We start from the raw sequence: 23727 nt of genomic DNA on the forward strand, positions 1-23727 counted from the left end.
TGGCCCCAGATGGTTCTTTTCTCAGCTATGTTCCACTCCCTTACTTGGGCTGCCCAGCCTTTTCTGGTCCTGGAAACATAGATTTGGCACCCTCCTCAAAGGAAGACTCAAATATTCTGCCTCCTCCTACCCTGGGCCAGCAGTACAAGCTAAAGAAGCTCTTTGTTTCCTTTGCAAGGAATCCTACTTGGCTGGGATTTTAGAGACATGCAAAAGGTGCAAGCACCCGCTTTATACTAAAGGGCTTTAAGTTTCATAAAGTAACTAGTGTGACCAAAGTTCAAAAGAAGGGTCTGAAACTAGAGTTCCCTGTCCCCTGAGAGGACTGAGTGCTTCAGGCAAAAGCTTGGGGATTGTGCAACCTCTGTGGGTTTGTAGTTTAAATGTCCAATGGTGTTTTTGTTTTTGTTTTGTTTTGTTTTGGTCTTTTCTCCTAGAAAGAGAGAGAGAGAGAGAGAGAGAGAGAGAGAGAGAGAGAGAGAGAGAGAGAGAGAGATTTTTAATCCATCATTGATCTTTTTGAAGAGAAAGGATTTTTCTTTTTAAGGTAAACAGCCCAAGGCAATGAGAAGGCACTTGCTCTCCATTAGGTATACTAAAGGGTATAGGGAATAGAGATCATATTTACTAAGGACATGGACTAAATACCTGACACTATGCTAGGCGATTTACCAATGTTATATGTCATTTCATCTTCACAATAACCATTGGGAAGGTGGAGAAACAGACTTGAGAAAGTTATTTAATTTTCTTAAAATTACATAGTTTGGTGGCACATGAAATATTTCAACAGATTTATTGTCCTTTCTACTTTACTAGGCTACAACAATGGCGGTAAGCAAATATGGAAGACAAATTCGTAAGTCTTCCAACTTGGGAATGGATTTTGTACATAGATCTGAATATAGATATCTATTGAAAGTTCATTCTGAACATTTCAAAAAGTAAAACATATGGATGATAGTTGAAAAATTAACCCAAAAGAAGTTAAAATCATTACTTCCTTGATTTTCCACAAACTCAGAATTTTACTCTGCTTTCCACACTGCCAATAATTTCAGTTCAGACAAACATTGAATGCCTTAATTTTAGAATGCCTTTTCCTCAGGAGTTGGTTTAAAACCTTGTCATTTCACATCTCCCTAATTAAAGAGTTTGTATTTCAAAGGAGAAAGAAAACTGAAACACCTAGAAATCAAAGAATCTGAGTGTTTACTTCTGGTAAGGGAAAAAAGATCTGGGATGCTGTAGAAAGGACAATTTTATCCATCATGTTTACTCATTTTAAAACTTTTAAACAAAAAAAATTGAATTTAGGAATTATTTGTCTAGTAAAAGTATAATTTTGAAAATAAAAAAAACCCTTAAAAAAGAATATGAGAGCAGTCAGGCTACCACATCCTGCTCCTGGGAGAGTCATACCTTCGGTGGCCACACTAAAGACCCCATTGCTTCATTGTTCCTGGTGCAACCTTCCACCTGCACTCTTCATTGAAAAGGAAAAACACCATATTTGAATTATGTCAATATAATGCCTTAGTACTCTCTCTGCATACATTTCTATTTTTAAATTTTAAAAATAATGCTTATAGCAGCATTTCATCATTTCAAATAAAAAAACAACCCAGGCATTCTGGAAAATAAATAAGGAAATTATGGATTATGAACAAAATAGAATATTATACTGTGAGCAAATAAATTAATTACAAAAACATGCCACTGCATCTATCTATGTGAATTGCATAATGTTGAGCCTAAAAAAAAAGTCAAGCCCAGAAATATGGTATATAGCACAATATCATTTTTATAAATAATATATTACTTAAGCATACACATACATATAAGATAAAGCACAATATGCAGGTGTCAATTACCTCTGGTAGATATGTCTTATTAGTAATGTTCCAGTTCTTTGGGTGGGTGGTAGGGTCACAGATGTACATTTTCCTTAAATAAATATTTTTTTAAAAAAATATTTTTAGCAGAAGATAGACATAATGACTTTACTTATTTATTTTTATGTGGTGCTGAGGATCAAACCCAGTGCCTCACACATGCGAGGCAAGTGCTCTACCATAAACCCAGTCCTAATTAAATAGTTTTTTATAATTTTTCTTTTTAAAGCCTTTCTGGTGGTAAAACATACCATAGATGCAGAAAACCACATGAAACAAATGTAAAGCTTAATGTTACTGAACCCTTTTATAAGCACCACCCTTATCAAGAAGTGGATCTTTGCCAACTCCCCAGACTGTCTTCATCTGCCCATGCCTTGATTAATCTATCCAAACACTCCCCATAGCACTAACCTTTCTGTCCCCTTTTAAAAAAAATTAAATAACTATATAAATTTCATTAAATATGCTGTGATTCACTTAACCAATTCCCTACTAATGGACACTACAGTAATGTCAATTTTTTCCTGGATTAATGCTCGAAAAAAAAATGTGCCTCCCAAAGACAGCAACAAAGGTTGACTAGAAATATGATTCCAATAAACTACTAATCATTAACTCTTTTCTTACTTGTAGGCTCCAAACATGCTCTACTGAATTATCTATAAAGTCTGAAGTAAAATATTAGGAACATTTTCATATTTTTAATTTTTAAACTTACATACATAAAACTCATCTGTGAATTTTGACAAATGTATGTAGTCTTATAAACCCCCATCACAATCAAGATCCAGAACAGTTCCATCATTGGCCAAATGAGAAATCCTCCTCCAAATTAAAAAAAAATTACTAATACATAAAAACATAAAAGATGTACATATTAATGAGATACTATGTAATGTTTGATACACATATACATCGTATAATGTTTAAATCAGGCTAACCATATTTATTTCTTCAAAAATTTATCATTTCTTAGCAGTGAAAACTTTCAAAATCCTTTCTTCTAGCTTTTTGAAATGTATACTACATCTACAGTCACCATACCATGCAATAGTAACCCAGTGAGTCCTATCTGAGTCTTAGATCTATTGATAAACTCTTCACAATCCCTCCCCCTGTCCTATCTACTATTGTTGGTCTCTGGTAAACATCATTCTCTTCTCAACTTCTATGAAATCAACGTTTTTTTAGATTCCACATATGAAGACAAGTCCACATGTGACACTTGTGTTTCTATGCTTGCTTTATGTCACTTATCGTAATGATCTCCAGTTCAATCCATGTTGTTAAAAATGTCAGAATTTCATTTTTTATGGCTGAATAGTATTCTATCATGCACATGTACACATTTGCTTTATCTGTTCATCAGCGGACAGACACTTAGGTTGTTTACATTTCTTGGCTACTGTAAGTAGTGCTGCAGCAAACATGGAAGTATAGATTTTTCTTTGACATACTGATTTCATTTCTTTTGGATTATATACCCAAAGGGTAACTGTTGGATCATATGATTATTCTATTTTAAATTTTTTAAGCAACTCCATACTGTTTTCCATAATAGCTGATTTACATTCCCCCCAAAAGTGTTCAGAGAATTCCCCTTTTTCCACATCCCTGCCAGCACTTGTTAACCTTTTGTCTTCTTGATATTAGCCATTCTTACTGGTTGATGTATTAGTCATACCTCACTGTGGTTTTAATTTGCATTTCTCCAGTGCTTAGTGATGTTGAGTCATTTTTCATGCATTTGTTGGCCATTTGTATATCTTCTTTTGAGGAATGTCTATTTAGATCTACTGTCCATTTTTAAAATTGAGTTATCTGATCTTTGCTATTGAGTTTTTGGAGTTCCTTTTATGTTCTAGATATAAACCCCTTGTCAGCTGTATACATTGCAAACATCTTCCCCATTATATAGGTTGCATCTGCACTCTGTTGAGAGTTTTCTTTGATGTTCAGAAGCTTTTTAGTTTTATGTTACCCCATTTGATTATTTTTGCTCTCATTTCCTGTGTTTTGAGGGTCTAGGACAAAAAAATCCTTACCCAGTCCAAGGTCCTAAAGCATTTCCTCTGCTTTCTTCTAGTGGTTTCATAATTTAAGGTCTTATATTTAAATCTTTAATATAGCATGAGATGATCTTTGTGACCGATTAGAGATAGAGATTGCATCATTCTTCTGCATAAAATTGGATACCCAATTCTCCCAAGAACATTTATTAAAAAAGACTTTGCACCTTTGTAAAAAATTCATTGGCTATAGATACATGAATTTACTTCTAGGCATTCTATTCAGTTCCATTGGTTTGTGTGTCTGTTTTTATGCCAATGCTGTGCTGTCTAGATTACTACACATCTGTAATAGACTTGAACTCAGGTAGTGTAAAATGTCTCCTGCTTCACTCTTTTTGCTAAAAATGACTTCAGCTATTAGGGTTTTTTTCTGTGGCTCCGTGTAAATTTTAGAATTATTTTTTTTCTAGTTACATAAAGAATGCCATTAGTTTTATTTTGCTGAGAAGAAGCTTTTCAGTTTGAATCCATCATATTTATTGATTCATGATTTTATTTCTTGTGTTTTAGGAGTTTTGTTAAAGAAATAGAGGCCTAATCCAACATGATGAAGATTTGGGCCTACTTTTTTTCAATTAGACACAGTGTCTCTGGACTAATTCCTAGGTCCTTGTTCTACTTTGAGTTCAGTTTTGTGCATGATGAGAGATAAGGGTTTAATTTCATTTTGCTGTATATGGATTTCCAATTTTCCCAGCACCATTTGTTGAAGAGACTATCTTTTCTCCAATATGTGCTTTTGGTACCTTTGATTAGAATGAGATAACTGTATTTATGTGGGTTTGTCTCTGTGTCTTCTATTCTGTACCAATGGTCTACAAGTCTATTTTGGTGCTAATAGCATACTGTTTTTGTTACTATTGCTCTATAGTATAGTTTAAGGTATGTATTGTGATGCCACCTGCTTCACTCTTCTTGCTAAGGATTGCTTTGGCTATTCTGAGTTTCTTATTTTTTCAAAAGAATTTCATGATTGCTTTTTCTATTTCTAGAAATGTCATTGGGATTTTGATTTGAATTGCATTACATCTGTATAGTGCTTTTGGGAGTATGGTCATTTTGATAATATTAATTCTACTTATCCAAGAACAGTGGAAATCTTTCCATCTTATAAGGTCTTCTTTAATTTCTTTCTTTAGTATTCTGTAGTTTTCATTAGAGATGGTCTTTCACCTCTTTCGTTAAGTTTATCCCCAAATATACATTTTTTGAGGCTATTGTGAATGAGGTAGTTTTTCTAGTTTCTCTTTCAGAGGATTTGTCACTGATGTACAGAAATGTATTTGATTTATGGCTGTTGATTTCACATCCTGCTACTTTGCTGAATTCATTTATTAATTCTAGAAGTTTTTGGTGGAATTTTTCAGATCCTCTAAGTATAGAATCATGTCATCAGCAAATAGTGATAGTTTGAGTTCTTCTTTTCCTATTTGTATCCCTTTAATTAGTTTTGTCTGTCTATTTGCTCTGGCTAGAGTTTCAAGGACCAAAAGTGTTAAATTTCAAGGATTTAACACCAAAAAATCAGATAACACAATCAAAAAATGGGCTCAGGAACTGAACAAACACTTCTCAGAAGAAGATATACAATTGATCAACAAATATGTAAAAAATGCTCAACATCTCTAGCAATTAGAGAAAATCTACTTAAGATTTCATCTCACTCCAGTTAGAATGGCAGTTACTAGGAATACAAGCAACAATAAGTGTTGATAAGGATGTGGGGGGGAAAGGCACACTCGTATATTGCTGGGGACTGCAAATTGGTGCAGCCAATCTGAAAAGCAGTATGGAGATTCCTTAGAACATTTGGAATGGAACCACCATTGACCCAGCTATCCCACTCCTCAGTTTATACTCAAAGGACTTAAAAACAGCATACTACAGTGATGCAGCCACATCAATGTTTATAGCAGCACAATTCACAATAGCTAAATTGTGGAACCCACCTAGATGCCCTTCAATAGATAAATGGATAAAGAAACTGTGATATTTATACACAATGGAATATTACTCAGCATTAAAAGAGAATAAATCATGGCATTTACAGATAAATGGGTGGAGTTGGAGAATATCATGCTAAGTGAAGTAAGTCAATTCCCAAAAACCAAAGTCCAATGTTTTTTCTGATTATTAGACACTGATCCTATTAGGGATTGAGGACAGCATGGGAGGAATAGAGAAACTTTGGATAGGGCAAAGGTGGGGAGGAGGTGTGAGGGTCGAAAAGATGGTGGAATGAGATGGACATCACACCCTAGGTACACTTATGAAGACATGAATGGTGTGAGTCTACTTTGTGTACAACCAGAGAAATGAAAAATTGTGCTCCATTTGTGTACAATGATTCTGCTGGCATGTATAACAAATTAGAAGAAATAAATTAATTAATTTTAAAAAAGAATGCCATTGGTATTTTGATAGGAAATACATTGAATCTCCAAATTGCTTTAGATAGTATAGACTATTAACAATATCAAATCTTCCATTAACATAGCATGTCTTTCCCCCTTTTTGTATATCTTTAATTTTTTATCAATGCTTTATAATTTTCATTGAAGAAATATTTTACCTCTTTAGTTAAATTTATTCCTAGGGATTTTTTTTTTTGCAGCTATTGTAAATGGGATTGCATTCTTGATTTCTACCTCAGATATTTCACTATTGGCATATGTTACTAATTTTTATATGTTGTTGGCTTTTATCCTTTTCTGAATCCATTTCTTGCTTCTAATCATTTTGTAGTGGAGTTCTAGGTGTTTCTATACATAAACAGTGAAGATTTGACTTCTTTTCCAATTTGGATGCCCCTTATTTCTTACTCTTGCCTTATTGTTCTGCCTAGAACTTCTGGCACTATGTTGAATAAAAGTGGTGGAAGTGATCATCTTTGTCTTATTCCAGGTCTTAGAAAGATTTCAGCTTAACTCCTATTCAATATAATTAGCTGTTGATTATTTATAAATGTCTTTTATTATGTTGAGATATGTTCTTTATATGCCCAATTTGTTCAGAGTTTTTACATGAAGGGATGTTAGATTTTATTGAATGTATTTTCTCTATCATTTTGGAAGTCCATCTGTCCTTTATTCCATTGAAATGGTGTTCATGTTTATTGATTTGCATATTTTGTACTATTTTTGCATTCCTGGGATGAATCCCACTTGAATAATATTTTTAATTTGCTCTTGAATTTGACTTGCCTGTATTTTGTTGAGGGTTTTAGTATCTATATTCATCAAAAATTTTGATTTGTAGTTTCCATTTTTTGTTTCTTTATTTAATTGTTTGTTTGTTTATTTAATTATTTGTTGTTTTTCTTTTGAACTGGGGTTTGAACCCAGGGGCTCTTTATCACTGAGCTACATCCCCAGCCCTTTTCATTTTTTGAGATAGGATCCAATTAAATTGCTTAAGGCCTCAGTTACTGAGGCTGACCTTGAACTTGTGATTCTCCTGCCTCAGCCTCCTAAATTACTGGGGTTCCAGGTAAGCACCACTGCACTTAGCTAACAATTCTGTAGATGTTTGTTAGATCCATTTGGTCTAGGGTGAAGTTCAACTCTACTACTTTTTTTATTATTATTTTCTGTCTAGAGGATCTGTCCATTGCTAAAGTGGGGTGTTAAAGTCCTCAACTACTATTGTATTAGAGTATGTCCCTCCCATTAGGTCCTTTAATACATCATACATCTGATGCTCTGATATTTGATATTGTCCTCTCCCAATTTTTATTTTTTTTATTTTTTTTTTGTCCTCTCCCAATTTTTAAATGCAGGAACCATTGACCTATTCTTTGTCCTTAAAATGTGAATCTTTCTAGAATGTCATATAAATGAGATCATTCATTTGATATTCTCTTAAATCATTATCTTTTATTATTAATAGATTAATTATACAAATTTATGGAATTTGCTATGATATTTCCATATATGTGAACATTGTGTATTATATATTAGCTTTTTATTTGTCTTCTTTCACTTAGCAAAATGCATTTGAGATTCATTCATATCATTGTATGTATCAATAGTTCATTTCTTTTTGTAAATAAGTAGTAGTCTGTTGTATACATGTACCATATTTGGTTAATTCATTCCTAATTGAGGGACATTTGGGTTGTTTCCCATTTGGGGTAATTTTAAATAAAGTTGCTATAAATGCTTGCATCTACATTTCTGTGTGAACATACATTTTCAAATCATTTGGATAAACAACTAGGAGTGGGATTGTTAGGTCATATGGTAAGTATAATTTAATTTATATAAAATTATTAAACCTTTCCATAGATTTGATTTTTAGATTCCCAGCAGCATTTCATGAGAGTTTCCATTTCTCCTCATTCTCACTAGCATTTGGTACTTACATTGTTTTTTTTTTTATTTTACATCATTCTAATAGATGTGTAGAAATATCTCATTATTGTTTTAATTTGCATTTTTCTTTAACCAATAATGTAAGGCACAATTTCATATGCTTACTGGAAATCCATGTATTTTCTTGGGTAAATTGTATGTTCAAATCACTGAAAAATTTTAATTTGGATTGTTTATCTTCAGGAAAAGTTTTGAGAGTTCTCTAAATATTACAGATCTACATCCTTTATCAGATATGTACTTGGTAAATACTTTCTCACAGTCTGTGGCTTTTCTTTTCATTCTTTTACAGGGTCTTTGCAGAGCAAAGATTTTAATTGTAATGGATTTGAATTTATGAATGTTTTATGTTTCATGCTTTTGGTATCATATCTAAGTACTCTGGCTAGTTACTGGACTAAAATCTAAAAGATTTTCTTCTAAACATTTATGTTTATACATTTTACATTCAAGTTTATAATCTGTTTTGAGTTAGTGTTTGTATAGGGTGTGAGGTATAAGTTGAGACTTGTTTATTTTTTCCATATAGATATCCAGTAGCTGCAGCCTTTGTTGAAAAGTCTATCCTTTCTCCATAGATGTGCTGTTGAATCTTTGTCAAAAATCATTTTGTCATATTTTTGAGGATCTACTTCTTTTTCAAATTTGTTTTAATTAGTTATACATGACAGTAGGATGCACATTGATACATCATATATAATGGAATATAATTTCTCATTTTTCTCCTTGTACATAATGTAGAATCATACCAGTCATACAGTTATTTATCTACATAGGGTAATAATGTCTGACTCATTCTACTATCCTTCCTACCCCCAGACTCCCTCCCCTCCCTTCACTTCCCTCTACCTAAAGTAACTCTATTCTTCCCTAGCCTCACCCCATTGTAAATTAGCATCCACATATCAGAGAAAAAAAATGGCCTTTTGTTTTGGGGGGATTGGCTTCTTTTGCTTGGCATGATATTCTCCAGCTCCATCCATTTACCAGCAAATGCTATGATTTCATTCTTCTTTAAGGCTGAGTGATATTCCATCACATACATATACCACATTTTTCTTATCCATTCATCTGTTGAAGAGCATGTAGGTTGGTTCCATAGTTTAGCTAGGAATTGAGCTGCTATAAACATTGATGTGGCTGCATCACTGTAATATGCAGATTTTAAGTTCTTTGGGTATAAACCAAGAAGTCGGATACTGGGTCAAACGGTGGTTCAATTCCAAGTTTTCTGAGGGATCTCCATACCACTTTCCATAATGGTTGCACCAACACGTGGGTCTACTTCTAATATCTATTCTGTTCCACTGATTTGTGTCTAGCCTTTCACCGGTAGCACCCTCTTTTGATTATTGTAGCTTTATAGTTGAATCTTTTTATTCTTATACATTTGTTCAAAACCCAATTATATCTTGTAATCCAAAAATGATTAAAGGGTAATATTTACTTTTACATTTTATCATGTCTTGAAGGGAAAAAAGCCTAGTCACCCTTCTCTCAATTGATGTTTCCCTTTCTTCATCCTTCAGAGGTGGATGAAAACCAGAAGTATTCATGATCATGGGTAACTGAGGTTACTCTAGGGCTAAGATCAGATTGTTCTACTTGGCCTATCTTCCACTACTTTTACTGACTCCTGAAAGATACAAAAGAGAAGAATCAAGTTGGGGAGAAGATTTCTAAGAGAGCAGGATTACTGTGTCTCCGTACAGTGCTCATACATGGAATATAGCATGAGTCAGGTACACAGAGCAGGATTTTGTCCTAAACCAGAAACTGCGGAATTTTCTGAAGAATATAGCTGTGTAAAGCAGCCCTCCAGCCCCCTCTCATCTTTCAAGTACATCATATAGGAAGTCTGAAAAATAAATTAAGCTTCTGATGTTAAATGAAAAATATATAATTAGCTTAAAGAGGAAGCTATCTTGGGAGAAAAAACTATTTGGGGAAATAATGCAAATGATTTGTTTTGTGTTTCCTGGAGATGGGACAGGTGCTGACTCTCATTGATGACTGGTTGCAAATAAAATGCAAAGTTTCCCTCAGAATTTTTAAAAAGACTACAGCATTATTCAAGTTAGCTGCTTTAATCTGGCTAAGAGACTTGCATATATGAATTTTTCATGCTTTCACTAAGTCCTTTGCCCTTTCATTGATTTAAGAGCCCCAAATGAATGAGAAAACCTGTGTTGCCCACTTAATATGCAGTTGTGGAAACTTCCCAATGTTCTCATTTGTTAACTTCAGAAGTTAAACTAGCTTAATGTAGTAACTCATGTGTGGGACATGAAGTGAAAACAATATCTTTTCTTTAACGTAAAGCTAAAAAAATATATTTATCTCACTCATGGGTATAACATACACATGCCAGTGGAAATATATCTATAGAGTCATTAGGAACATAGTGATAATGTACATTGAGGACACACAAATGATTTTGAATTCTAATTACATGACCATCATTCTTTGGCAATGAGTAAGTTGTATCACTGCTTTAAGCCTCAGTTTCCTTATCTTTAAAATATGAATAGTAACTCCTACTTTGCAGAAGTGTTGGCAGGATCAAATGAGATGATGACATTAGGGTTATCTTAGCAGTTGGCTCATTGTATTTAAAAAAGTGTTAATTATTACACCAATTCCTAGTGGTAACAGTCCAGATGCAGACAGATTTTATAATGCTGCTACTCAACTATTACTGTGCATATAAATCACCAAATGCAAGATCCTGATTCTCTACATCTGGAGAAATCCTGAGATTCTTCACTTCTAACTAGTTTCCAGGTAAAGCTGAGGATAACACTTTAGAAAGATGGTAAAAAGAGTTTGCAAGTACATGTATTTTATTAGTCTAATGTAACTCACTATTGTCTGCACATTCTATACTCCCAGGAAAATTGTTCTTAAAAAATTAATGCTGGGGGCTGGGGATATGGCTCAAGCGGTAGCGCGATCGCCTGGCATGCGTGCGGCCCAGGTTCGATCCTCAGCACCACATACAAACAAAGATGTTGTGTCCGCCAAGAACTGAAAAATAAATACTAAAAAATTTAAAAAAAAATTAATGCTGGTCCCACCTCTGAAATAATTTAATTTTAAAGGAGCCAAAGCAGAGTCTGGGCATTAGTGTTTTTTAGAAGCCTCTGCTATGATTTGGATATAGTTTACTCGCAGAAGCTCACATCCAGCAGATTTGGTCCTCCATGTGGCGATGTTAAGGTGGTAGAATCTTTAAAAGGTAGGACCTAGTAGAAGGTAATTAGGTCCTGGGGGCTCCACCCTCATGAATGTGCTAAGCCTGTGTCATGAAAATGGGCTGTTATAAAATGAAGCCACCCTGATCATTGTGCATGAGTGCTCAGTCTCTTGTGCATGCAGCCAGTTCCCTTTCTGCTTCTCCTCCACGTTGTGATAGGGCCAGGAGGCCCTTGCAAGAAGGCTGGTGCCTAGCTGCTTGGACCCTCAGGTCACCAGAACCAGGAGCCTCTTTATAAAAGACATGGCCTTAGGTATTCTGTTAAAGAAACACTGAACAGACCAAGACAGCCTTTCAGTGATTCCAGGGTCAGCTGAGGTTGAGGCCTCTGTTTAGTGATTCTGATGTGCAGCCAAGCTTGAGAAAAGCCTCTTCACAGAATTGCTTGCAAAAGTGTTTTGATTTCCTATGCAATTTATAAAAAATAAGAATATTTTAGGATTTCAAGTGTGTTGCATTTCCTAATCCCCGCATTTTATAGGAGGCAATCAAGCCCAAAGCTTTGCATATTGGAAGCTTTGAGACAAAGTTATACCAAATACCAATTAACCTCAGTTGTTCCAAGGTACTCATAGACATGATTCATGTTCATTCATTACTCTTTTCTCTTGTGAATACTAGCCAAAAAATATCACCTGTCTGAAAGGTAGCATACTTTATGTCTACAACCCTTAACACATAACCCTGTACAAGGCAGAGAAGAAAAACAAGAAGAAAACAAACATTTATCTAGAGCTCAGGCAGTAAAGAGGGGAGTTCTGCTGTATTCTAAGGGGAATTCCAGAGGAAGTTACAGATGTTCCCTTGATCGTGTGGTAAAGAAAGCATTATGTGGTAAATAAATTTGCTAAATGCAGTCAATAGAATCGACAACCAAATCTCTAATTCTTCTTGTTAATAAGGCACAGCAACTAACTTTCCCTGCACACCCCCCATCACATTCGATTTTTCTTGCTTTATCATGTAATGTAAAATAAAAGAAGGAAGTACTGAGAAGAGCGAAAGTAGTAGAAAATTCCTGAACCTGACAAACAGAAGATAGTTAATACATCTTTGATAGATAAATATGATTCTTTCAAGCAGAGTGTCTTAATTACAAGGGACTGAGGATGTAGAGATGGTACCCATCATAAAGGGGTCTACCCTTAACAGGACCCCATTAAGGAGACTATGGTCCCATTATGTGAAGCCTTGTTGTTACAGTATGCAGGGGATTCTACAAAGTGGAATCATATAGGAAATCCTGAAGCACAATGTCCCTTTTCATAAATATTATCCCAAGGTCTTCTCTTCTGGGTCAGCAAGCACAGATGTGATTAGCATTGTTGTATATGAAAACACTCACCTGATAGCCTTGGCCCTGATCCCATCTTGCACAAAAGAACAGTGGTCACATGTGAACCTCCTCTCTGACCATAGATCTCTGTAGAAAGAGTCAAAGTTGTGGTTATAACAGGGAGTGTAGGCAAAATATAAACATATCTGTCATTTTTTTATAAAGCCCATTGGTGCAGATAACTATCAGTTGTGCTGTGTGGTGACTGAGAATGCCAAGTCATATCATCTCTGGTATTCATCTCCTTTCTTTCTCTTTCTCTCTTTCTGCCATTTATTTGCTAAACCCTTATATGGAACTAAGCATGTGTCAAGGACTGAGTGATATCAAAGCAAACTCAACTTGGTTATTGCCTTCCAAGACTTTCAGTTCAATGGGAGGAAAAACTTGAATCCAAAGAAAATTGTACTGTGAATCATTCAAGCAGGAAACCCAAAAGTTACTATGCTGTGAACTCTTGTCAGGAATAAATTATCCTGATTAGTAAAAAGAATTTTGACTAATAAAGAATGGCCATGTTTTCATATATAGATTGCTACTTTCCCAAGAATTAAAACATGGTATGAAAGTTTGCCAAGTACTTACTAGTTACCAGACCTGAGCCCTGCACATGTAATATATCTTGTCCCGTTTTCACCATGATATTGAGAAGTAAATACTAACCTCATCTTACAAAAAGGAGACTGAGATTCATGAAAGTTAAGTGTTGAGTTCTGATCAAAGGCTCCTAATCCTGAAAAAGGCAGAATTTGAACACACTAAGTCCTGTGCTCTTCCCATACCACGTTTTATACAGAAATGGCCCTTGAAAAGCAAATGCTTAGGTGAAGGCCCCCCAATATTTTTTGAGAGAATGATTTGATCTGATTGATTTCAATTTGATTGAATAAATTCATGAATGAATGAAGCAAACTCTACTGAACATAATTTGATCTAATCTGTGATGATTTGGAAACTACTTCCAGATCTTTCCATACTCCATCATAATGATCCCTATTCATTAATGATGGAAGCAGAATAATTTGGGGCAGTGTCTCATGCTTTATGATTGCAAACACTGCCTTCACTAGTTTTGCCATATTTGGCTACTCTTTATACTATGGTTTCACAGAATTATTTAAATCAATTCAGCTTTTTTTTAGCTAGACAGGATGCTCCTTTGTACTTGGAAATTCAGTCTTGCTTATACTAATAAAATGTAGACTAGAAACAAAGTAAATGCAATTAAAATAAAATAGTGTTGTTAAACTCCACCCTGATAACACTTATTTGCCTGGAAGCTTCCTGTTTTATCAAAAGGAAAAAGAACAAGCATTGATGGTATAAGAGTCTGATTATAAATTACGTGTACTTGAGGGATTGAAGTGCATTCTGAAAAGGGATAAATTTCTCTCTAAATAATTCAACTTTCTTTAGGCTTTGATTCTACCCCATCTAGAATTATATATACTTCTATTGATATGTGCTTTGTATTTTGGGAGATACTATCTAAGCAGAAACTACAGATTTGAAGTCAAACACTGACTGGTTATGAATATTAACCTTACTAACAATATTTCAGGAGCCAATTTCTTTGAGCCAGTTTCCTTAACTATCCAACCTTAATGATAATATGTTTTTCATGGTCATATTTTCAGGGTTAAATGATACAGTCATAAAGTATCTAACAGTGCTTGGCACATAGTAAATACACATTAAACATCTTTCCCTTTATTAATAGAAAATAGCATCCACAGTGGGTTTGTATGATGTGGTGTTCAACAGCATTTGTGACTTAAAGAAATCCCTGGTCTGATCTTTGCTGTACAATCTTGAGCAAGCTGCTTAACTTTAATGTGCCTCAATTTAATTTTCTAAAAAGAAGATAACACTATTGACTACCTCACTTCCTGGGAAGTCTAAATGAGACAATGTGTCAGCAGAAATGTTTAAGAACTCTACAAGTGATAATTTTTATTACTATCACTGGCTAGGGAAGTAATATTTAGCAGGGAAAGGCATGAATTGATCTGTATAGATTGAAGAAAATGAGCCCAGATAACAGGGTGTGAAGGCCGTTAAGGACATGGACTCAGACTTTGATGGCCAGGGAGTTGGAAGGAGAGATTCTGTTTTCCCAAGAGGGATGATCTGGAATGACCACAGGGTACTAGAGAAGTAGGTGGGAGATGCTATGGAAAGCAACCACTGCTGTCCATCAGAAGCTCATGTTGGGGTGCCTAGGAAAGAGCAGGAGGGCAATAAGGTACATGGGTGAAATGTTCACCAGCTCAGAGCAATGAACCAAGAATTCCACCCTTGCTCTGCCGGATTGGGCAAAAGAGAAAGAGGAGCCCAAAAGAAGGCCTGGATGCCAATAGGTATCTCCCAGAAAATGAGGGTGGAATGGGGCTCAGATCCCTTTCTGGAAGAACTGAACCTTCAAGTAGAGGCAGGCAACAGTGAGCTGTCTTTCCCTTTCAGCTTTATTCACAGTGACAGTCCCGAAGAAATTGTACACAGTAGACCACGGCAGCAATGTGACCCTCGAGTGTGATTTTGACACTAAAGATTGTACGGAAACTGAAGCCATAAAAGCCAGTTTTCAAAGGGTGGAGAATGGTACATCCTCACCCAGCGAGAGAGCCACTCTGCTGGAGGAGCAGCTGCCCCTGGGGAAGGCTTTGTTCCACATCCCCCAAGTGCAAGTGAGAGACGCAGGGCAGTACCTCTGCCTGATCATCTGCGGGCTCGCCTTGGACTACAAGTACCTGACTGTGGAAGTCAAAGGTGAGTGCTTTCAAGGGCTAGAATTCATGGAGTCACCTCTCCAGCTGTGTTAGCTGCCAATAACAGAAACCTGTTTTAAGGGTTTTAAGGAGACAGCTGTTTCAGAGGGGGTGGAGGGAAGCACCTGCTTGGAAATGTTTTCTGACACCTGCACATAAAGCAGCTAAGTAAGGATAAACAGGAGTAGGATTTGTAGAAATAAAATGAGGCTAGAATAAGCCAGGAAAACAAGATCCCAAAAGGTGGGAAGGTGCTAAAGATAAGCTTTGCCTAATTCAGTTCTTTCAGGGAACATGACCAGCTTAGTTAGTCAGCTACTCTTTGTAGTTATTCCTATAGTCCAGAAACCATAGTTCTCCAACTATAATTGTGATAAAAAATCAAGTTAGTGAGAAGCAACCAGATGGGTGTTTCCTCTCCCCTCACCCCAAAAATAAATAAATAAATAAATAGGTCAGAGAGTATTACAGAGTAGGGCTAAGTGTTGTTTTAAAAACTCTTGTTCCTGGCTGAGCACCTTAGCAAGCCCCTGTCTTAATAATAATAATAATAATAATAATAATAATAATAATAATAATAATAATAATAGAGTACAGATGTAGTTTAGTTGTAGAATTCCCCTGGGTTCAATCCCCAGCAGTATGAAAACAAAAACAATCAAACTCTTGTTTCAGGGGTGTGTGTGTGTGTGTGTGTGTGTGTATGTCTCTTTCCCTCTCTTTCTCACTTTGGGTTATAAAAAGTTTGGAAAACATTGTTTAAGCCCAACTCCTATCTATCACAGATGAGGCAACCAAAGTCCAGAGAAGTAAAGTGGGTGGCCCAAGAGAGCCTGGCTAAGCCCATAGTTGTCCCCATTTCTCTGGTTTGGATCTCTTTCTACCCCAAAAGAGCCGGGAACCTAAATCTGAAGAGACTCTTCGTGTTCTTGTTTATTCTAGGAAAGGTCATATTGAGCAAGACTCTTAACAACTATGAAAGATTGGAATCAGCTTGTTGATTGGCTTGTTGATAGACTTCTGAGCTAAACTGCCGGCGGCTCTCTAGCCCTCCCCACCCCACTCATTAGGCCTCTGAGGATCTGCCTTCTGGATGTTCTGTGGGTTTTGGCCCCCAAATACTATTGACCTGGGCAGCAATGGTGTGACTATGATCCAGAACAAAAAAGGACATAAGAGAAGGATTAGGCACAAGGATGAACGTTGACTTCACCTGTGGCACCTTTCATAACCTTCTGTTTTTCTTATCAGTGAGAGGATAATAGTAGCTCCTACCACATAGGATTGTTGTAAACATCAAAGATAATAAACATAAAGAACTGGACATGGTGGCTGGCATAGAGAAAGTATCCAGAGATTTATTTTAAAAACCCAAATATTTTTTGACTACCCCATCCTTCAACCATCGGTGTGTCCAGAGGAAAGCCACATACCCGCTTTCTCTTTATTGCTTTTCCTACCTCTTGGCATCAGCATGGAGGAACTTGAGAACACTATGTTAGTCTGAATTCAATTCATATGAGGAAAGAAAGCCGTGCAGTCTCAGGATCCCCTAAAGTCCTAGAGTATCTGCACCCCTGACACCACCCCCATGTTTATTGATCCCTATTTATGGTATGTCTAGGGTCTTTGAGAAGTTGGGGGGTGGCTACACTATTCTTTCAGACAGAGGGCTGCCTCTCATTCCTGGGGAGGCATTTCGCCTACTACCTCAGCTAGATCAGGGATTTTTCCAGTGTGGAGAGATTTATTCCTTAAGGGAATGCACATTGGAGTACATGAGGAACATGACAACTTTCTAAGCAATGAATGAGCACAATCAGTTTTAGGAAGTAAGTTTCTAGATTCTCATCTTCCCCAAGTACTCTTTCCCAAAATTGATGAACCTCAGAATATGTGTTCCAGACAAGGCTGTTGGGGTTCCCATAAAACACTTCCTTTTTTATTGCTTTCTTCCACTTCCTAAAAAGTTCACTTCTACCTCACCATAAATGTAGTCCATTGCCCCAAGGTTTAAACCTTCATAGTACCAAAAAGAGTAAACAGAAATACCCACACCTTATGGAACCATCATGACTAACTGGCCATTTTGCAAAGCAGATGGTGTCAAATTTTCTGCTTTCAACAAAATGGATGAAAGCACAAATAGAATGATGATCATATAATCAAAATTGAGTAATTTTGCCATATAAATCCTGTCATTCAAAGAATGACATACCTAAGTAGAACAAAACTGTTCCAAGTTTCCATCAACTTACTCATATGAACAAGATCCCACAGCCCTTCTAGCTACAGAAAATGAAAATTTGAAAGAGAATGGATGCTGTATACTACCACGTTGAAGCAGTCCAACCCTAAGACATATGTATCCTCAGATTCAGGAATAATTTGAAAAATAAGCAAAACTTTTCCAGGAAATTTGTATTTTTCATGTTGAATAATTACCAATATTCATAGCATTTTACATTGTAATCATATATATGCTGATAATGGAAATTAGATTTCAGTGCAGAAGAAAACTTTGAGTACTTAATGCCTCATGGTTATAAGAAAAATATTAACTTCAGTAGCTATACATACTTTATTACAAGGTGCATAAGGATAATAAATCAAAAAACTGTCAAATATAAACATTTGTCTCAGCAAGATAAACTTCTGGAGCTAGGGGTGTGACTCAGTGTAGAGTGCTTGCCTAGCACGTTTCAGGCCCTGAGTTCCATCACAGCACTGGAAAAAAAATAACTTCTATGGGGAAATTAAAATAAGAAGTGAGATTCAAGAAAAGATACAATATAAAGCTCTGACCGTTAGAAAACAATTTCTCTCTGTATTTTTTAGTGGATGATGGTGTGTAAAAAAAGACAGCTTTTTAAATATTTAGATGCCATTAGGTGCATATATAAGAATAATATAGTTGTTTTACTAAAAAAAATACAATATAAATTATTTATTAAAATTCTAATTTTCCAACATAGAAACTTATAAAAAAAATTCTAAGAATTAATGAGGGACCATAGTGTTTCTTAGTTCTTTTAGGAGTAATGCAAGCAAAATAAATAAATAAATATTTAGGACCAGCACCTAAGAGTATCTTCTCCTGATCAGAGACTTCTAAAGGAAGCAGGATAGATCTGGTGCCACAGTGAGGGTTCCCATAAATGAAATAGGACTGAAGGAGAACAGACTTTTGCCTTAAAATTCATGGCATAAACCTTGAAAATAGGTTTATATTACCTTCTTTAATGTCCATACAGCAATTCACATTAAATATAGTGAAGAGAGAGTTGATTTCAAAGGGATAGGAGAAATGTGAGGTGTAATGGCTAGAGCATCCAGAAGAGGTAATAATAAAGGGCTGTGGTTTCTGAAAACCCGGGTGGTGACCGTCTGACTGGGAGCAGTCTATGGCAGGGGGCCTGGCTGAAGCAAACAGTACACTAGGCCAAACAGACCAGGAGGGATATGATGCCAAGGACCCCACACAGGAACAGAGTAAGGTGGAGATGGATACAGGAAAGAGCTAATACCAGGAATCTGCTCGTGTTTTAGGAAGTACTTTAAGCCAAAAAAAAAGAAAGAAAGAAAGCCCAAGATGGACAAGAGGGTAACTTCAACAGGTACAGGAAAAGACAGCATGATTTCCATTTAAAGAACAAGAAGACCAAGGGCTCAGGACTAGCAGTGGAAGAAAAGCAAGGCAGAAGTGAAAAGGTCAACTGTTAAGTCTCTAAGGCCAGGGAAAGCATTTGCTAACATGACTTACCATAGAGCTATCTCTCTGTTCTCAATGTCTATTTTCCCTTGAGGAAACAAGATGATAAGGAAATTTGGAGTTAAGAAAATAATGTCCTGAATTTCAAAGGGAGAAAAGCTCCTGGGAATTGCAAACTCTAATCAAATTCTTCTCTCGGGCTATTTAACAAGCGAATGGGAACAATTCTAAAAGATTTATTTCAGTGATTGCTAGAAATTTGCCTGGATCCTCAAGACCAAGACATGCAAAACTACATTTTTTCTTCTCATTTGCGTCAATGTGATAGACAGTGAGACAAGGATCAAAAGTTCAAAACTAGCCTCAGCAACTTATTGAGGCCCTAAGCAACTTAAAGAGAAAAAAATAAAACTGGCTGAGGATATGGCTCAGTGGTTAAGCATCTCTGGGTTCAATCCCTGGTACCAAAAAAAAAGAAGAAGAAGAAAATCCCTCAGATTCTGAAGTCCATGTTATCAATTACTGTGCTTACCTTATGTTGTGATACTAAAACAAACAATTACCAATGGGTTGAAGCTACAAAGAGACTTTGTGTAAGGATGATCTTCCCAATAAAAGTTTAACTTGCTTATTAGTCCTGATCAAGACTGCCTAATCCAGGCAAGACTGTTTCTAGATAAAGGAGGAGCTTCCATTTGAGGTTGTATTTAACCAAAAGTTAACTATCCATCTCATTACTAGGATTAGAAAAATAGGTATAAAAAGTATTTCATAATGATAAAAGAATCGGTCCTACAATAATGCAATTCCATTTTTCAACAGTAAAGTGACTAAAATTTTAGTGCCATTGGCAAGAGTGTTGAGGTAAATCACTCAAAGTCTTGGTAAAAATATTTAAGGCATACTCTTTCCTTTTTTGAAAATAAACTGCAAAACTACATGTTTGCAAAAAGACTTATGTTCAAGTACGTTTGTTCTAGAATTATGTATTAACTGGGAACAAGGATCAACTTAACAAACTGGTATATCTATGTAAATGACAATTATGAAAATAAATGAAGTAAATATGGAAAAAAAGAGAATCCATCCTACAAGGAGACACAATCTTAAATGTGTTTTCATCCACCAACTTACTATCAAAATTTCAAACAAAAATTGGCAGATTGAAAGGAGAAAGAGACGAATCTACAATCATATTTGAGCTTTCAACTCAACTCTATTATAATTGAGAGAACAAACAAACCAGAAAATATAGTAGAAGAAGTTGGGAAATGGTAGCCACATGTCTGTAATTCCAGCTACCCCAAAGCCTGAAGCAGGAGGATCCCCAAGTTTAGGCCAAGCTTGGCAATTTATTAAAATCCTATCTCAAAATAAAAATAAAAATTTTAAAAGGCTAATGATGTAGCTCAGTGGAACAACACCTCTGATTTTAATTCCTAGTACCACACACACAAAAATAAACAAAAGAAAGAAAAGAAAACATAGTAGAAGATTTAAACAATACAATTAGCAAACTTGAACTAATTGATATTATAAAATTTACACCCAACAACTGCAGAATATACATTATTTTCAAGTGCACATAGAACATTCATCTAGATAGTTATCTAGCAGAGTTACTGAAGAAGATATTAGGAATTAGGAAATTAGAATTTTAAGACCACTTCCATCTTTGAAATTCTAAAATTTACTCATCTTTTCTGAAGAATATCAACCACCATCCAGCTTCCCCATCATGTATTGCTGATATAATACCTCTTCAGCCACTTCCCAAATAAAATAGAGACTGTAGAGCCATCTTGGATGTTGTAATGTAGGATGTGGACTTCTGTCCTTTCTCCAAACCTTGCTGATTCTTTTAGCTGAACCTTTTTTCCATCTGCCCCATCATTTATATATCTCAATTAAAGCTTCAGACAAGCTCCTAATTCCTGGCCCTTCTACTTCTGAAATCACCACTCAATGGTGATCTCACCTCAGCTGCTAAGATGAGCTGCTTGTCCCGAGCCACCCTACAGAAGTTAGCAGGACCCTCACACACAACACACTGCTCTAAGTTATCCATTTTCTTGACTTTGTTCTGCAAAAGACCAAAGAGTTTATAGAAATACAATAGAATAGGATTAAATGATTATAAGAGAATCAAGGGAAAATAAATGTAGATAAATAACATAAGAGATAAAGTGAACACATGCTTCAGATACTGTGTGATTGCTAGAGATCAGCCAAAATTTGGCTCTAAGGAGACTGATGAAACAGGTCAAGTCCTTTGTTTCAGAACCTAATTTCTTCAGCTGCTAGTCCTGGGTCCTACTAGATCTCTCAGGAAAACATATTCTTTTTCCTGTTCATATTGCTTCTGTAACTACATGAAGAATCATCCTGCAATGGTGTTTCTAATGCAGAAGTCAGGAAGCATATACTCAAGTCTCCCTGATGTTTCTCTGATTACAAACTAAGAATATGAATTTAATTTTCCTCCAAGGGTCAGCATATAGTTTAACTTATTATTGTATAGTAAGGATTAAATAATTCGATGTATGTAAACCAATATGATATCCAAGACAGAGAAAGGGTTTTATTTTATTTATTTCTATTATTTAAACTTTATTTTTTTATTTTATTCATTCTTTTTAGCTATATATGACAGTAGAATCCATTTTTATATAATTATGCAAGCATGGAATACATCTTATTCTATTTAGGACCCCAGTACCTCTCCTTCTCCTTCCCTTTTCCCACCCCCCACTCTCTTCTCTCTATTGTTCTTTTGGCAATTTACTCATAGTTTATTTTTTAATTAATTTCTGTGGATGTACATGATGGTGAGATTCAATGTGGTTTATTCAGATATGTACATGGGAAAGCTATGTCCAATTCATTATACTGTCTTTCCTATTCCCATCTCTTCTCCCTTCTCTTCATTCCCCTTTGTAAAATCTACTGAATTTCTATTCTCTACCCAACTCCTTTTATTGTGGGTTAGCTGCCACATATCAGAGAAAACATAACCTTTGGATTTTTGGGGACTGACTTATTTCACTTAGCATGACAGTCTCTAGCTTCATCCATCTACTAGAAAATGTGATAAAGTCATTTCTCTTAATGGATGAGTAATACTCCATTGTGTATATATGCCACATTTTTTTTATCCATTCATCTGCTGAAGGGCACCTACATTGGCTCCATAACTTAGCTATTGTGAATTGAGCTGCTATAAATACTGATATGGCTGTACACTGTAATATGCTGATTTTAAGTCCTTTGGATATATACCGAGGTGTGGGACAACTAGGTCAAATGATAGTTCCATTCCTAGTTTTTTAGGGGAAAAAAAAAACTGCTTTCCAGTGCGGTTGTACCAATTTGCAGTCCCACCAATAGTGTGTGAGTGTACCAAGAATAAAAGTGAAAATATTATTAGTTAATATTAATAGAATTAATTTTATTCATTTCACATGGTATTGGGTACACACCTCTACAGAAATAAGAAATGAAAGACATTTCTTTTTCATTATTGTTCAGCTTCCTACAAGAAAATAGATACTGGCATCCTCAAGGTCACAGGGACAGATGAGGTGGAACTCACATGCCAGGCCAGAGGTTATCCCCTAGCAGAAGTGTCCTGGTCAAATGTCAGTGTTCCTGCCAACACCAGCTATACCAGGACCCCTGAAGGCTTCTACCAAGTCACTAGTGTTCTGCGCCTAAAGCCACAGCCTGGCAGAAACTTCAGCTGCATATTCTGGAATGCTAAGATGAAAGAACTTACTTCAGCCATCATTGACCCTCAAGGTAAGAGCTGCCCTGGCCCCACCTCCTAGCTCTATCAGTCAGAGTTCAAGCAAGAACAAGGTGGCATACTCAAAGTAAGTCATTAGAGGAGGGTATAATAAAAGGACTGTTTATGGAGGTGTGATCAGAATTTAGGAAAACTACAAAGGACATAGGGCATCAATATTGAGGGAACTGTTACAACTGTTGGAGAAGCTACTGGAACCAGGAGGAGATAGCTGTAGGAACAGCATCACTTAGGAGATGTAACCTTCAGAAGAGGGAGACTGCTAGCTGCAGCGACTACAAAGGGCAGAAGCTGGAAGAATGTCACTCCAACCTTGTTCTCCTCCCACCTCCAATTTCCTGCCAGTGCCTCCCATTGACCGAACCCATTGTTCCCTATTGAGAACAATGGAGTCTACTGATGGCTTCCATAAAGGTCAGCCATACCAAGTCTCAGAGCAGAGTATTGAAATGAAGAGAATGGATGTGGACAAGAATTAGAAAATACCTCGTCCCATAGCTAGACTAA

General features: G+C 36.0%; 1 protein-coding gene across 1 annotated transcript in view; it reads left to right on the forward strand.

Annotated features, from left to right (window-relative positions):
- Pdcd1lg2 (programmed cell death 1 ligand 2) overlaps window positions 1-23727 on the forward strand; it is a 53123-nt gene that overhangs the window by 1072 nt on the left and 28324 nt on the right. Inside the window, exons 2-3 of the mRNA XM_040285730.2 lie at window positions 15399-15704; window positions 22944-23213. Coding sequence (XP_040141664.2) covers window positions 15399-15704; window positions 22944-23213 — 576 coding nt within the window. The remainder of the gene's footprint in view (window positions 1-15398; window positions 15705-22943; window positions 23214-23727) is intronic.

The sequence above is a fragment of the Ictidomys tridecemlineatus genome, chromosome 4 (assembly GCF_052094955.1).
Source record: "Ictidomys tridecemlineatus isolate mIctTri1 chromosome 4, mIctTri1.hap1, whole genome shotgun sequence".
Taxonomy (NCBI): Eukaryota; Metazoa; Chordata; class Mammalia; order Rodentia; family Sciuridae; genus Ictidomys; species Ictidomys tridecemlineatus.